At 42.4% G+C, this 17,197-nt stretch overlaps 1 protein-coding gene across 14 annotated transcripts in view; it reads left to right on the top strand.

Annotated features, from left to right (window-relative positions):
• The window catches only part of CFLAR (CASP8 and FADD like apoptosis regulator), a 57,561-nt gene extending 40,736 nt beyond the window's left edge, over positions 1-16,825 (top strand). For 12 of the 14 annotated variants that reach the window (XM_029225188.1, XM_029225191.1, XM_029225183.1 and 9 more), the window contains 2 exons: positions 3,031-3,541; positions 5,521-7,365. In XM_029225188.1, coding sequence (XP_029081021.1) covers positions 3,031-3,541; positions 5,521-5,659 — 650 coding nt within the window. In that variant the 3' untranslated portion in view covers positions 5,660-7,365. Of the gene's footprint in view, positions 1-3,030; positions 3,542-5,520; positions 7,366-11,453 lie in introns of those variants that run through there. The other 2 variants (XM_029225192.1, XM_029225193.1) reach the window with 2 other exon arrangements.
• Positions 16,826-17,197: the final 372 nt, after the last annotated feature.

Here is a 17,197-nt window from a genome sequence, read left to right as displayed (position 1 = left end):
GCCCGTTCGCAGCAACGAAGACCCAACGCAGCCAAAAATAAATAAAGAAATAAATTTATATATAAAAAAACCCCCACAAGCCTTTGGAGTTTTTCAAAAGAAAAAAACGTGAACACGAAGAACAGAGACAATCATTGAAGGCTACCACTTCATCAAATGTGTCTGCATTGAGAGCATCATTCTTAGTGGCTAACTGCATTGCTAAAGCTAAGAAGTCCTTTACTATTGGTGGAGAGTTGATCCTGCCTACTGCTAAGGATATGTGTCATGAACTTTCAGGAGTGGCTGCAGTTCAAAAGGTGGCACGTGTTCCTCTTTCGGCTAGCACCATAACTAGACGAATTGATGAAATAGCAGACGATATTGAGGCACAGTTGTTAGAGAGGATTAATGAGTCACCGTGGTACTCAATCCAGGTTGACGAGTCTACCGATGTTGACAACAAGGCAACAATGCTTGTTTTTGTGCAATATATTTTTCAGGAGGATGTGCATGAGGATATATTATGTGCACTTTTGTTGCCAACCAACACCACAGCTGCAGAACTATTCAAGTCTTTGAATGATTACATATCAGGAAAACTGAATTGGTCATTTTGTGTTGGTATATGCACAGATGGAGCGGCTGCCATGACTGGACGGCTTTCTGGTTTCACTACAGGTCAAAGAGGTCGCTTCTGAATGTGTGTCTACACACTGTGTCATCCATAGCAAAATGCTGGCTAGCCGAAAAATGGTACCTGAACTTAACAATGTTTTGCAGAACATGGTTAAAATTATCAACGACATTAAAGTACATGCCCTTAACTCACATCTGTTCGTGCCCCTCTGTGAGGAGATGGACCCAGAGCACACACGTCTTCTCTTATACACAGAAATGAGATGGCTTCTAAAGGTAGATCACCGGCCAGAGTTTTTGAGTTATGAGAGCCGCTCCAGGGATTTCTTGTAGAAAAACAGTCACCACTGGCAGCACATTTCAGTGACACAGAATGTGTCGCAAAACTTGCTTACTTGTGTGACATATTCAACCTGCTCACCGAACTCAGTCTGTCACTTCAGGGGAGAACAACAACTGTGTTCAAGTTGGCAGATAAAGTGACTGCATTCAAAGCCAAACTGGAATTATGGGGGTGACGAGTGAACATTGGGATTTTTGACATGTTTCAAACATTAGCAGAGATTTTGAAAGAGACTGAACTGGGGCCTTCTTTCTCCCAGCTGATGCATGATCACCTATCTCAGCTTTCAAAAGAGTTTGAGCATTACTTCCCAACCACAAAAGACTCCCGAACTGGGAAGGAATGGATCTGTAACCCATTTGTGAATAAGCTGGGTGAATCGACTTTGTCTGCGCTAGAAGAGGATCAATTGCTTGAGATCGCAAATGATGGTGGCCTTAAAAGTATGTTTGAGACAACTTCAGACCTCCATACATTCTGGATTAAAGTCAAGGTGGAATATCCTGAGATTGCCACAAAAGCACGGAAAAGCCTGCTTTCATTTCCAACATCCTATCTTTGTGAAGCAGGGTTTTCTGCAGTGACAGCAACCAAAATGAGATCATGGAGTAGACTGGACATAAGCAACACACTTTCGGGCTTCCCTGGTGGTGCAGTGGTTGAGAGTCCGCCTGCCGATGCAGGGGACATGGGTTCGTGCCCTGATCTGGGAAGATCCCACATGCAGCAGGGCGGCTGGGCCTGTGAGCCATGGCCGCTGAGCCTGTGCATCTGGAGCCTGTGCTCCGCGGTGGGAGAGGCCACAGCAGTGAGAGGTCCGCGTACTGCAAAAAAACCAAACCAAAACAAAAAAACACACTTTGGGTGTCACTGTCTCCCGTCACCCCCAGATGGGACCATCTAGTTGCAGGAAAACAAGCTCAGGGCTCCCACTGATTCTGCATTATGGTGAGTTGTAGAATTATTTCATTATGTATTACAATGTAATAATAACAGAAATAAAGTGCACAGTAAATGTAAAGCGCTTGAATCGTCCCGAAACTTCACCCCACCCCACCCCCAGTCTGTGGAAAAAGTGTCTTCCACGAAACCGTTCCCTGGTGCCAAAAAGGTTGGGGACCGCTGCTGTAGGGCGTCTTGGCCAAGGGCCCTCCCTTGCTCAGTCAAAGGCTACACTGGGAAGTAGGTCATGAGAGGAGCTGGGGAGTCTGGGAATGGTCCCAGCTTAGATCCAGGGGCCTCCGGATCAGCTCACAGCAGGTGGAGGTGAGGGAACTCATGACCTGGGTCACCCTTTCTGCGGCCATTGGATCTAGGTTTAGATCTCCATGCTGCAAATGCACCCATTCCTATGAACTTGTGAGTTATTGTAAGAAAGAGCCCTTTGAACAATCCCCAACTTTGTTTTGGCTAAAAGGAAAAAGTATTTCCTCTCTTGGTTCGTTTAGACTAGAGGTGGGCTCAGTCTCTGCCCGTGGCCAGATGCGGTGGTGGCCTCAGGCAGGGGATGTGGTATAACAGGGGACAGACCATAACTGGGAACCTGGGACATGAAAGTCACACATTTCATGTTTTAGGCTGATTCTATCCCTCCTGCCCTGTTCTTAGGTCCTTTAAAGCCTCAAACTATGACACAAAAGCAGAAACAGACAAGTAATTAGACCATGTTTAGGATTGCTACCCAGTGTTTCTTGAGCTTTTCTTACTCCTGTGTTTTTTTTTGTTAATTTTTGGCCGCGCTGGGTCTTCTTTGCTGCGCACATGATTTCTCTAGTTGTGGCGAGCAGGGGCCACTCTTTGTTGTGGCGCGCGGGCTTCTCATTGCGGTGGCTTCTCTTGTTGCGGAGCACGGGCTCTAGGCACATGGGCTTCAGTAGTTGTGGCTCGGAGGCCCTAGAGCGCGGGCTTAGTAGTTGTGGCGCATGGGCTTAGTTGCTCCGCGGCATGTGGGATCTTCCCGGACCAGGGCGCGAACCCATGTCCCCTGCATTGGCAGGTAGATTCTTAACCACTGTGCCACCAGGGAAGTCCCTGCTGTGTCGTTTTTCATGTTTGTTTGTTTTTTCCAGACATTCTTGAGGAAACCTTCACTGCCCTGGGCTATGAAGTCAAGCGTTTCTTATATCTCACTGTGGAAAATATAATGCACATTCTTGGCCAAGTTGCGCACATGCCCCAACACCAAGACTACGACAGCTTCGTGTGTATCCTGGTGAGCCGAGGGGGCTCCCAGAGCGTGTTTGGCGTGGATCAGACTCACTCAGGGGTCCCTTTGGATCATATCAGAAGGATGTTCATGGCAGATGCATGCCCCTCTCTCTCAGGGAAGCCAAAGGTCTTTTTTATTCAGAACTATGTGACGTCAGAGGGCCAGCTAGAGGACAGCAGCTTCCTGGAGGTGGATAGGCCATCAGTGAAAAGTGCAGAATCCAAGGCCAGGCAGCCCGGGGCCTGCATGATTCACCGAGAAGCTGACTTCTTCTGGAGCCTGTGCAAAGCGGACGTGTCCCTGCTGGAGCAGTCCTCCCCTTCACCATCACTGTACCTGAAGTGCCTCTCCCAGAAGCTGGGGAAAGAAAGGTGAGCCACCCAAGCTGTGGCGGATCCTGGCCCCAGTTGTTTATTTTCTGCTACCAGGATGGAAGTGCCACTGTGCCATATCTGATGCCCTCTTCTTCAGGGGGAGGGATTTTTCATTCCTTGTTGGGGTTGCCTTAGGTGTATGATAATAGACTCTGCACAGTTTATGAATGCTTTGTACTTCAGAAGGTCATATAGTAGTCAGCTTGTGGTTTGGATATTTTCCTTCAAAATTAAGAAATGTTTTTTTTTCTTATTACAAAAGCAATACATACTCCTTACTGAACATAGATCATGAGATATAGATGCTGAAAGCAGAACATAACAAGCAGTTATAATCCTACTTAGTAGAACTAATCTGTTAACCAAATCTTGGTGTGTTGCCTTCTAGATCTTTTTTGGATACTGATACAATCATATATAAAGATGTTTTTTAAGCCAAAATGAAATCATAATCTACTGTTACTTTATAACCTGCTTTTAGTTTGTGCAACAGTATATTTTTACATGTCAGGAATCACATTTTTATGGCATCATTTTATTTTATTTATTTGCTTAAAAATTTATTTAATTATTTATTTATTTTTGGCTGAGTTGGGTCTTCGTTGCCGCGTGCAGGCTTTTTCTCTAGTTGCAACGAGTGGGGGCTACTCATTGTGCAGGTTTCTCTTGTTGCGGAGTACCGGCTCTAGGCATGCAGGCTCAGTAGTTGTGGCTCGCGGGCTCTAGAGCGCAGGCGCAGTAGTTGTGGTGCATGGGCTTTGTTGCTCCACGGCATGTGGGATCTTCCCGGACCGGGGCTCGAACCCGTGTCCCCTGCGTTGGCAGGCAGATTCTTAACCACTGCGCCACCAGGGAAGTCCCTATAGTATCATTTTAATGTTTGCAGAGCAGTCCCTAATATGGCTATAGCATAATTTACTTGGCCAGTCTTTAGTTGTTGGGCAATGTTTTACTTTCACAAAAAAGAAAGCGTTCAACGTCTTTGTAGCTCAGTATTTGTGCTTATTCTTAATTGTTTTCTTGAAGGGAAAATTCCCAGAAGTGGAATTACTGTGTTGAATGACAAGCATTTTTAAAGCCTCTGATGCATCTCGTCAGATTGTCCTCTAGGACAGTTAGACCAGCTTTTTGTTTTTTGACCACGCCACGCAGCTTGCAGGACTTCAGTTCCCAGACCAAGGATTGAGCCCGGGCCCCTGGGAGTGAGAGCGCCGAGTCCTAACCACTGGACCCCAGGGAATTCCCATAGATCAGCTTTTATGAGAGAGTCTGCATCCCTGAATTCTCACTGATACCGTGTGCTCGTTTATTTCCCCAAGTCTTGAGGTTGATAGGTGAAAAATGGTACCTAGCTATACAGGTCTGCCAGTCTTTGTTTTTGATGTTTATTGGCAAGGATACTTTTCTAAGGGAAACGTTGGTGACCTGGTGTCCATCTGGGATGAGGGAAGCCTCACTGTACCTCAAATGTAAGATTAGCAGTCCCTTTTCTGTTGCCCCCCAATCACAATTTAGAATTTCTCTGAGTCACCTGTGAAAGGCATCCGTTGTAGCTTGGGGGACCCCAGGAATAAATCTCAGGGCCTGGGACCCCTAGCCTCCTCAGGGATGGCAGAGCAAAAAGGGAGGGCTAGAGCAGGGGCAACTCAGCCTTCCAAGGTACATACACCACGGGCCAACGGTATTATTGGCCTTTTACATCCATCCTGCATTTGCATGGATGATCCAGATGGGTTATCATCTGGCTGGTGTGTACCCAGACTAAAACTCAGTTGCCCCTGTGGGTGGGGACTGTGGTCATTGGGTCAGAGTGCTGCAAACCTGTTTGGATCACTTGCTAAGCAGCTTGTAGAATATTTAGAAAGGAACAATTTTAAAGCACTTTCTTATCTGTTAGCTGATGTCAACCTAATGCTAATCTGTCTCCTCGTTGACATTTGCGTGGGATTAATTTTTGCCTTTCTCATCCCCTCCAGAAAACACTCACTCCTGGAACTCCACATTGAACTCAACAGCAAGGTGTATGATTGGAACAGCAGAGTGTCTGCTAAGGAGAGGTACTGTGTCTGGCTGCAGCACACTCTGAGAAAGAAACTCATCCTCTCTTGCAAATGAAAAGCCAAAGACCCTTCTTAGCTTTGCAGTCTCCATCGCTAGCCAGAAAGACAAACATTTATTTCTCACAGTTCTAGAGACTGGGAAGTCCAAGATCAAGGTGCTTATAGATCAGGTGTCTGGTGAGAACCCGCCTCCAGGTTGGCAGATGACCCTCTTGTTGTATCTTCACATGGCAAAGAGAACAGAGAGAAAGCAGGCTGTCTTGTGTCTCTTCTTGTAAGGGCACTGATCTTATTCATAGGGGCTGCCCTGTCATGAACTAATCACCTCCCAAAGGCCCCACCATCTAATACTATCATATTGGGGGACAGGATTTCAACCTATAAATCTGGGGGTGGACACAAACATTCAATTTAAAACAGTGGCTTTCTGATCTGAGGTTGCTTCTCTGTCTAGGACTCACATGGCATTCTACAGTAATCAGTATACCTTTCCTCCTTGGATTTGAAAGCATGACCTAAAAGAATATTATTGTTTAAAATATTATTTAAAGGGACTTCCCGGGTGGGCCAGTGGTTAAGACTCCGTGCTTCCACTGCAGGGGGAATGAGTTCAATCCCTGATTGGGGAACTAAGATCCCACATGCTGAGGCACGGCCAAAAAAAATCACTTGACGTGAAAAGAAAACTTATTTATATATTTTTAAGTTGGTTTTAAGTGGTATGTATCTGTGTGGGTATGTTTATATGTGTTTTCACATGATCACTCAACAAAGGCTGTAAAGTATGAAAGGAACAGTTTTCAGACACTTCATACACTTATTTCTACTTTAAAAGTAATTTTCTATCCTTGTATTAATGAATGTGGGACTCCTGAGGGTGTCTTTGAATTTCACATTGCTGGGGGCACCAGCAGGAACAATGTATATGCTTGGACTTGTGAACCAGAACCCTGTGTTAAGTATTAGAGAGGGAAACTGTTTGTGAGGGATCTTAATGACCTGGCAGCTTTTGCATCCTTCTCTGTCCCATCCTGACCGGGTGACAGGCATTTTCCGTATTCTGTTTCCTATCATGGATGAGAATTGCACCTTTTCTTTTACCTTGGAAATGGGATCACCACCCCTCTTGAAAAATGTCGTTTATCTTCTTTGACTCACAAAAAAACTGGAAACATAAAACAGAAGCAGAGTATTTATTTATATTACTTTTTAGTTTTATATATTTTTATATATTATTAAGATAACTTATATTTGCATTAAATATAAAAACAAGAGGGACCTTGAAGTCATTATGCTAAGTGAAATAAAAGACAAATACCAAGCATTATATGCTCTCATTTATATGTGGAATCTACAAAACAAAAACATAAACAAAACAAGCCAAACTCATAGAAAAAGAGATCAGGCAGTGGTTACTGGAGGTGTGGGAAGGGAGTAATTGGAGGAAGGTGGTCAAAAGGCACAAATTTCCAAAAAAAAAGAAAAAAAAAAAAGACTCTCTAAGCACGGGTAAGCACCTGCAGTGCATTGTCCAATGTGAGGCTGAAATATCAGATTCTTGATGTAGGCCCCGATTTATCCCACACCTAAGCTATGTTTTACAAAAACTGAACATGATGAATATGAGAGTTTTAGTTAGAGAGGGTTTAGGAGCAGCTACAGTCTGTAATCCCATGAGCTGTAACCTGTGAAATTGATAGAGAATATGGTAGAGGTAAACCAGAGATGGAAGAAAGGCTTTAGAAATGGAATGAGAGAGAACAAAAGATAGTCAGCTATGTGATATACAATAATAAGTCCTACAAGATGGGTGTGATGGATGGAATGCAAGCAGGTTTAGTGTATAAGTGTGATTGACAGTGAAGAATTAAAGTTTAGGATATGGCATATTGTGACATTAGGTTTTCAATAAGTAATATAATGACACCTGACAGCTATAATCTCTTGAAAATTCACATCAAATGATGTTCATTCCAATAATTAAAAATAAATTAAAAATTTACAAAAAGAAAAGGGGACAAACTTCCAGTTGTAAGATAAATAAGTACTAGGGGTATAATGTACAACATGATGACTAGAGGTAACACTGCCGTGTGACACATAGGGAATTTGTTAAGAGAGTAAGTCCTAAGGGTTCTCATTACAAGGAGAAAACATTTTTTTCCTTTTTTCTTTTCTTTTTAGTGTATACATATGAGACAGTGAATGTTAGCTGACCCTATTGTGGTAATCATTTCACAATATATATAATCATCACCTTGTATACCTTAAACTCATACAGTGATGTATATCAATTATTTCTCAGTAAAATGGGGAAAAAAAGATTTGAAAAACACAATCGTATCAAAATGTTTTAGATGCAAGTAAGAGAAGACCTAACTTAAAACAAAAAGTTTTAAAAAAATTTGTTTACTCTTACTAAACAACAGGTTCAGAGGTAGGGGGGTAGTTGCTGGCTTGGTTAATTCATTGGCTCAACAATGTCCTCAAGGGTTTGATGCTTTCCACCTTTCTTCTCTGTAGTCTCAGGGTTTGGGCTTTTATTTTCAAATTTGTCATCTAAAGGTCACAAGAGGGCCACAGGTCCAAGTATCATACCCAAACACACAAGAGAAAACATCTCTTCCTTGTGTGGCTTCTTAAGATCAAAGGAAAAATCTCCCAGAAGCTCTCCTCCCCAAGAGTTCCCTTCCCTCACTTCTCATTGGCTAGAATCACATGATATGTTCTTCCTTAAACCAACCATTGGCAGAGGGAATGGGATTACCATGGTTGGTTTATACCAGCCCAGACTCAGTTCCCTGGGACTGGGGTTCAGTGGCTTCAGCTCCCTTGGGCACATGGTCTCCAAAAGCTGGGGTTCTTTTAGGGAAAAATGGGGCATGGAGCTTCCCTGGGGAGTAGTTAACCATAATGTATGCCAAAAAGAATGAGAACCTCCATTTTATGATTGAAGAAACTGAGGCACACAGCTTTTAAGTGAGCTGTTCCCAAATCTCAGAGAAAATCATTGGTAGTGCCAGGTCTAGAATGTTAACAACCAGCCTTACGATCTGGTGTCCTCCAGAAATTAGAACAAACTTTGGAAGATGTGTAGCATGCATTCCAGGGAAGGCATCATACTCCTCTCTCAGCTGTTTGTGAGAGTCATTACCCTACCTTTCCAGCCCCACCCTTTTCCCCCCGCAGAGAGGCAGCATGGCTACATAGCTTTCCGTATCCCATCTGATGGACACGGTGAAAATACAGAGCCTGTTAAATCACCATCTTTTCTTTCCTCCTCTTTTAAAAAGCGATTATTTATTGGGACTTCCCTGGCGGTCCAGTAGTTAAGACTCCACGCTTCCACCACAGGGGGTTCAGGTTCAATCTCTGGTCCCTGGTCAGAGAACTAAGATCCCACATGCGCCCCCCCAAAAAAACCCAAAAACAAAACAAACACACAAAAACAAAAAATATATATTTATTAAATTATATTGTGCTGTTTACTTTTGTCACTTTTCTGTCTTTAGATTACTTTATTTTTATTAATACCATTCATCAGTCAAGCCGCAGGTGCCAAGGAAAAAGAGTGCTAAGGGTTTGCTTGTGTGTTTTGCTCACTGGAAAGGGGTATGGGGTGGAGTAAAGAGGGACTTTGATTCCAGGAGCAGGCCAACAAGATGGGAGGAATAAAGCCTTGCCTTCCCTTGCCTACTTCGCAGAATTGTTCTGAGGATGAAATGAGAGAGGCTTTATGATCATACCCAATGAGAGTTTTTATGACTGCACTGGTGATGCCATGCGAACATAGCTGTTATTATTATAGCACACTATGGAGGAGTTATTTTGAAAAGGTTGAATCAAACCTTGAAAATTGGTAGGATTTTGGCAGGTTGAGGTGGAGAAGAGAATACATTGCAGGAGAAGAAACAAAGCAAACGAAGGGTCAGATAAGGGAAATGTAAGGCATGTTTTAAAAACCATGAGTGTAACTTTTATCTGGAGCAGAGAGAATGTGAGCAATGGTGAGTGATAAGCCAGGAGGTGCCTGTGGTTTGGCATGTGAAGAGCTGTAAAGACCCCCATCTCTGTCTTTTAGTCAGCTCTCATGTAAGTTATTTTGTGAGTTATTTTTCTCACTTTAATAGTGGAGTCTACAACTACTTCTTTGACATTTTTGTGTATATGAGCAATTTGATTACTAAATGCCTTATTCTTTTTCATTGAGTATAGTTTTTAAATGAAATATTTAAGGCATGCTAAAGGAGAATTATATTAGGCAACAATATAATGAATACATACCCACAACCCAGCTTAAATGAAATGTTCTAAAATCTATATGAAGACTCTGAAGATACTGCTTTAAGTAATAGCCCTAAATATAAAAGAGATAAATGTATTAAAATATTTAAAACTTTATAATAGCCCCCAGCTGAAAATTCGTCAAGTGTTTAGTAACAGGAGCATGGTTATGATAAAACGTCCACTGGTTGGAATTTTATGTAACCGCTAAACTTATATATACAAATAATAAAGGCTTACATAAGCTGTTCTTAGCTCATTACATGAATTATCTCATTTAATCCTCAAAACAGCTCTTTGAGGTAGGTATTATTGTCCTCATTATTATTTCTTCCCATTTTATAGATGAGGAAAGTGAGCAAAGGGATGCTAAGTAGCTTGTCCTTGGTCACCCCAGCCTAGGATATAAACTCAAGCCATAAACAGAGCCTTTATTTTTATAGCTAAGTACGTTTAAAGCAAAACAGGACTTCCCCGGAGGTCCACTGGTTAAGGCTGTGCGCTTACAATGCAGGGGACATGGGTTCGAGCCCTGGTTGGGGAAGATCCCACATGCCGTGTGGTGTGGCCAAAAACAAACAAACAAAAAACCCAAAAAATATGTCTCACAGGAAAACAAAAGGCTGGAAAGAAATATTCCAAAATATGGATGACAGAACTATGGCTGGTATCTTTTCTTTCTGTGTTCCAAATCCTCTTTTCTATCTCTGTATATTTAAACATATTGGTCTCTAAAGTAACGTCTAGGTAATTCCTCCAACTTTTTTTTAAAAACATTTATTTATTTATTTATTTATTTGGCTGTGTCAGGTCTTAGTTGCGGCATGAGGGATTTTTAGCTGTGGCATGCATGCAGGATCTAGTTCCCTGACCAGGGATCAAATCCAGGTACCCTGCATTGGGAGCGTGGAATCTTAACCACGGGACCACCAGGGAAGTCCCTCTATCAGCTTTTGACCAGCTGGTTCTTTGGTACTGAAGGGACTACTCTTTCCTATAGTTCTGCCTTCACTTCTCTGTCTCATCTCTAGCCCTTCTTTTCAGTAGCAGCACCCGTGGTCTCAGGGCTGCTTTTCTGGGCCACTGGTTAGGAGGACTGTCTCGTCAACCCCAGTTCCAGTCCCCAACGCCTTCCATCCTCTTCCATGAATAGGCCATGGTAGGGGTCACTTGACAGCTTTTTCTGTCTGCAGTGTTTGAAATGGGAATCTCTTCTCCCATATTCTAGGAGCAAGTTTTCAGGATTAAGCATGTTACTTATGCCACCAAGAGGTCACAATTTGAGGTCAGTCTTGTCAATTTGTCTGTGTGGCAGACCCTGCTCACTGTCCCAAACATCCATTCTCTTTTTCTCTAGTAATAGACGTCTTAATTTGAAACTGGGCACACAGCCTCACGGAATACAGTCTAGCTGTCCAAGCCTTAACTTGTAGCAAGATGTGGTCATGTGTCTAGTCCTGGAAAATAATATGTAAGCAGTGGTATTGTTTGGCAATTGCTGAGAATTTTTCTTAAAAGGCAACTGTTTTTTGCCCTTCACCCCTTTGTCCCTTTTTCTGTCTTAGTGACTAGACTGCATATGTGATGGCTGGAGCTCTAGCTGCCATCTTGAATTGTGAGGATAAGAGCCACACTGTAGGGATGACCAAGTGGTGAACAGGAAGGAGCCTTGTTGGGTGAAGACATTAAGAAGCAGAGTCACCATACCAACCCTAGATTACCTACATCTGGACATTTATGTGAGAGAAAAAAATGTGGGATTTACATTTCTTTTAACCTAACCTAGTCTGACTGGTACATTGTTATTTGATTAAAGTGTTTTTTTATGTTTATGCATGTTGTAAGTTTAAAATAAATATTTGCCTAGGCAATCACTTTAATTTTTTAATTATTGTTTAAAAATGTATGTATGTATTGTTAAAAAATGTAATGTTAACACCTGAGCTGACCTAAGTTTTTAGTATGTATGATGCTCTCATTTATTTCCTTTTATAGTTTTGTGGTTTCTGTTGGAGAGATGGAGACGCTTTATTAAGACATTAGTAGGATTTGGACACTGTCCTCATAAGAGATGTAATCCACAAGGAAAAGTTCTGACTGAATCATCAGTATAGACCAGCTTTTGGACCTGGTTTACAGTGAATAAGAGTTTGAAAGATACATACACAAAACTGAATATAAAGAAAAAACAGTAGCACTTCCCTGGTGGTGCAGTGGTTAAGAATCCACCTGCCAAGGCAGGGGACACAGGTTCGAGCCCCAGTCTGGGAAGATCCCACATACCGCAGAGCAACTGAACCTGTGCACCGCAACTACTGAGCCTGCGTTCTAGAGCTTGCGAGCCACAACTACTGAGCCCACCTGCCACAACTACTGAAGCCCGGGCACCTAGAGTCCGTGCTTCACAACAGGAGAAGCCACCGCAATGAGCAGCCCGTGCACTGCAACTAGAGAAAGCCCACGCACAGCAATGAAGACCCAACACAGCCAAAAATAAATAAGTATTTAAAAAAAAACACAACAACAAAAAAAGAAGAAACAGTAACTCTGCACATATATTTAGGATCGCCACAGATAATGACTCCAAAGGACTCACTGCTTGTAAATCCACAATTTCTTGTTTCCCAGCCAGACCCTTCCTTGCCTACAGTAGCTCCAGAGATGGAAATGTAGCATTCAGTCAAGGCCATTAAATGTAATGACTGATTTTTCAAGAACCTGCCCTCTCTATTCCAAGAAACACTTCCTCTGCTTCTCCTTCTTGTGCCATACCAAAGCTGCAAGACCCATGGGTCCAGGCTTTTCCACTTTGGCTCTATCACACACTTAATAAGCAAACATTCAAGAAATACAAATTCTTTTCAATAAATGCCTCTGCAATATCGGCTGGTATACACTAAGTATCACAGATTAATCCAACTCCCCACAAGGGTCACCTAAAAGGTAGATTACAGGTGAACAAGTAGTCCTATATACATGCTTATAGCTGTAGGCACAGCAGACAAAAAGTGGAAACAACTCAAATGTCCATCAGATGAATGGATAAACCAAATATGGTATATCCGTACAATGGAAAGTTATTTATCTATAAGAAGGAATTAAGTACTGATATAGGTTACAATGCAGATGAACCTCAAAAACGCTATGCTAAGTGAAAGAAGTCAGACACAAAAGGTCACATATTGTATGACAGTATTTATATGAAATGTCCAGAATAGGTAAATCCATAGAGACAAATAGCAGATTGGTGGTTGCCAGGGACTGGGGTGAGAGGGGATTGGGGAGAGACTGCTTAAGGGGGACAAGGTCTCCTTTGAGGTTCTTGAAATGTTTTGGAACTAGATAGACGTAATGGTTGCACAACATTGTAAATGTACTAAAAGCCACTGACTTGTACACTTTAAAATAGTACATTTTATGTGGATTTCACCTCAGTTTTTAAAAAAAGGGAAAAAAAGAGAAGATTAAGATCATTTATTAATTGCTCCACAAACATTTCTCCCCAACCTTTTTTCTTTTTAATAAACATTATTTTTAAGAGTAACTTTAGGTTTGCAGAAAATTTGTGCAGAAAGTACAGAGTTTCCATATAGTCCCCCATGCCCCACAATTCTCCTCCTATTAACACCTTGCATTATTGCAGTACATTTTTACAGTTGATGAACAATATTGATACATTAGTATTAAACGAAAGTCTACTAGGGTTTACATTAGGGCTCATTCCATGTTGTATAGTTCCTGGTTTTGACAACTGCATAATGTCACGTATGCACCATTACTGTATCATACAGAATAGTTTCACTGCCCTAAGAATCCTTTGTGCTCCTCATATTCATCCTTCTCTCTCCCTAAGCCCCTGGCAACTGCAGATCTTTTTATTTTCTCTATAGTTTTGCCTTTTCCGGAATGCCATACATTCTATAGCCTTTTCAGACTGACTTCTTTCACTTAGTGATATGTGTTTAAAATTCCTCCATGTCGGGTTTCCCTGGTGGCACAGTGGTTAAGAATCCACCTGCCAATGCAGGGGACACGGGTTCGAGCCCTGATCCAGGAAGATCTCACATGCTGTGGAGCAACTAAGCCCGTGAACCACAACTACTGAAGCCCACGCGCCTAGAGCCTGTGCTCTGCAGCAAGAGAAGCCACCGCAATGAAGAGTAGCCCCCGCTCACCGCAACTAGAGGAGGTCTGTGCGCAGCAATGAAGACCCAATTCAGCCAAAAATAAATAAATAAAATAAGTTAATTAAAAAAAATTCCTCCATGTCTTTTCATATCTTGATAACTCATTCCTTTTTATTGCTGAATAATACTTCATTGTGTAGATATACCAGAGATTGTTCATTCACCTACCGAAGGCCATCTTGGTGGTTTCCAAGTTTTGGCATTATGAATAAAGCTGTTACAAACACATTTGTGTGCTGATTTTTTTTTTTTTTTTTTTTGCGCTGTACGCGGGCCTCTCACTGTTGTGGCCTCTACCGTTGTGGAGCACAGGCTCTGGACGCACAGGCTCAGCTGCCATGGCTCACGGGCCCAGCCACTCCGCGGCATGTGGGATCTTCCCAGACCGGGGCACGAACCCGCGTCCCCTGCATCGGCAGGCGGACTCTCAACCACTGCGCCACCAGGGAAGCCCTGTGTGTTGATTTTTGTGTAGATGTAAGTGTTCAACTCATTTGAGTGAATACCTAGGAGAGCAATTTCTATATTGTATGGTAAGCCTATGTGTGTGTAACTTTGGAAAAAACTGAAAGACTGTATTCCTGAGCGGCTGCACCATTTTGTAGAGTTCCTTTGCTCCACATCCTTGCCAACATTTGGTGGTGTTAGTGGTTTGTATTTCAGCTATGTTAGTAGCTATGTAGTGATATCATATATTTTTTATTCTTTTTTTTTTTTTTTTTTTTTGTGGTACGCGGGCCTCTCACCATTGTGGCCTCTCCCGTTGCGGAGCACAGGCTCCGGACGCACAGACTCAGCGTCCACGGCTCATGGGCCCAGCCGCTCCGCGGCATGTGGGATCTTCCCGGACCGGGGCACGAACCCGTGTCCCCTGCATCGACAGGTGGACTCTCAACCACTGCGCCACCAGAGAAGCCCGGAAAGTCAGTGATTTTGAATAAACACATCTGTATTCTTTGTTTCATTTTATACAGAGCACATATTATTGTAACTTTAAAATGTAAAATAAAAATTACTTATTGTTAAAAATGTTCATTCTCTTTTAATATATATAAACACAATATATTCATTTTAAACATAAATGGCATAATATTTTAACACTGTTTTCTCTCTTTTCATTTATGTGGTCATGCCTATACCTATATGTCTCTGTATGGTAAGTCATTCTCAGTTTTTCACTATTTGAATGATGATATAAGAAGCATCTTTTCTTCTTTATTTGGTAAGGACTTCCTGCTCCAGACGTCCGATTCTTAGTCCCTCACGTCGGATTCTTAGTCCCTCTGTTGGCATAGGTCAGTCCTCTTCCAAGACTGAGCATTATTTCAAGTCTCTTGTATCTTTAATCTCTTCCTCTCTCTTTGAGCCTTCAGTCTGAAAACAAGCTCTGCTTCCCCCTTCAAATAAAGTCCCTCTCTTTCAAGCCACTGTCTTATGTGAATTTTAGGCTAGTCTACACCCTCTCCATTTCACCTTTCCCATTTACTCCATACTTGCCTGCCATCTGGATTTCACCTTAATCATTTTACCAAATCTACAAGATCCACGGGTCACATGAACCAGAGTTACCAAACCAGTGGTCCTTGGACCCTGGCGTCATAGTTTTCTTACTTCTCCAGGGTGTTCCACTATGAAGTTCTATCAAGGACTTCCTGGCCAAGTCTTCCTGGTATCTTTCTCCTCCTCATCCTTAAATGTGGATATCCCCAAGGATCACTCTATTGTTTTCTCTTTATATATTTTTCTTTTGACAACCTTGTAGCTTCAATTACTGCTTCTATGCCAATAACAAGAGGGATGTTCAAGCCCAGACTCTTCAAGTTCAAATCTCATCCTCAACCTCCTGGTAGACTTTTCCACTTGATTTTCCCTCTGGTACCTCAAACTCAGTATATGGCGAACATAAAAAAAACCTCCATTCCCAATCTGCTCTTTTACCTGCATCTCCAGTTTTAGGTAACAGCATCACCCCAACATCAGTTTCATCCTGGTCTCCCCTCTCCTGTGTTTCTACATCTGGCTAAATCTAAATCAGGTTAGTTCTGCAACTACAATGTCTTTTCCATCTATCCCCATCATTACACTTCCTCTGCGCTCATTACTCCTCCACTGAACTATGACGACAGCTTTCTCACTGATATTGCCCCCAGCCTATGATCCTATGATCATGTCATACACAGCAACCCAAAGAATCTTTCTCAACATATCTTTATCATTTTCCTCCTTAGAAGCCTTCAAGATTCTCCAATGCATACACAATAAGATTGTGGCTGGAGGTTGGGATGAGGGACAGGATGGGGGAGTGGGATGTTGCTGGTGGAAGTCCTGGAGTCCAAAGGCCCAGAGAACCAGGAACTCCAAAGTCTGAGAGCAGAAGAGGATATCCCAGCTCAAGAAGAGAGAGAGAGAAAATTCACCCTTTCTCCTCCTTTTTTGTTCTATTCAGACCTCAGTGGCTTGGATGTGATGCCCACCCACTTTGGTGAGGACAGATCTTCTTTACTTAGTCTACTGATTCAAATGCTAATCTCTTCTAAAAAACATCCTTACAGACACACCCCGAAATAAGGTTCACTTGATCTCTGGGCATCCTTTAGCTTAATCAAGTTGACACATGAAACTAACCATCAGAAAGTTGTTTGTGACATATCCTAGATCTTCCTTTTTTTTTTTCTTATTGAGCTATAATTCACATTTCATAAAACTTCATCCTTTAAAGTGTACAATTCTTTGGTTTTTAATGTATTCACTGTTGTGCAGTCATCACCATGACCTAATTTCAGAACATTTTCATCTACCTACAAAAGAAATTCTAGGACTTCTCTGGTGGTCCATGGGTAAGATTCCACGCTCCCAATGCAGGGAGCCCGGGTTCGAACCCTGGTCGGGGAACAAGATCCTGCATGCGTGCCGTGACTAAGAGATCACATGCCGCAACTTAGAAGCCGGCATGCCGCAACAATGAGCCCACATGCTGCAACTAAAAGATCCCGCGTGTCACAAGGAAGATCCCTTGTGCCGCAACTAGACCCCGTGCAGCCTAAATAAATAAATAATAATAAAAAAAGAAATCCCGTACCTATTAGCCATCATTCCTTATTCCTCCCTGCCTCCTAGCCCCT

The sequence above is a fragment of the Monodon monoceros genome, unplaced genomic scaffold, assembly GCF_005190385.1.
Source record: "Monodon monoceros isolate NGI ecotype Baffin Bay Population unplaced genomic scaffold, NGI_Narwhal_1 Super_Scaffold_16, whole genome shotgun sequence".
Classification (NCBI taxonomy): domain Eukaryota; kingdom Metazoa; phylum Chordata; class Mammalia; order Artiodactyla; family Monodontidae; genus Monodon; species Monodon monoceros.
This window is presented reverse-complemented; position numbering and strand designations above follow the sequence as displayed.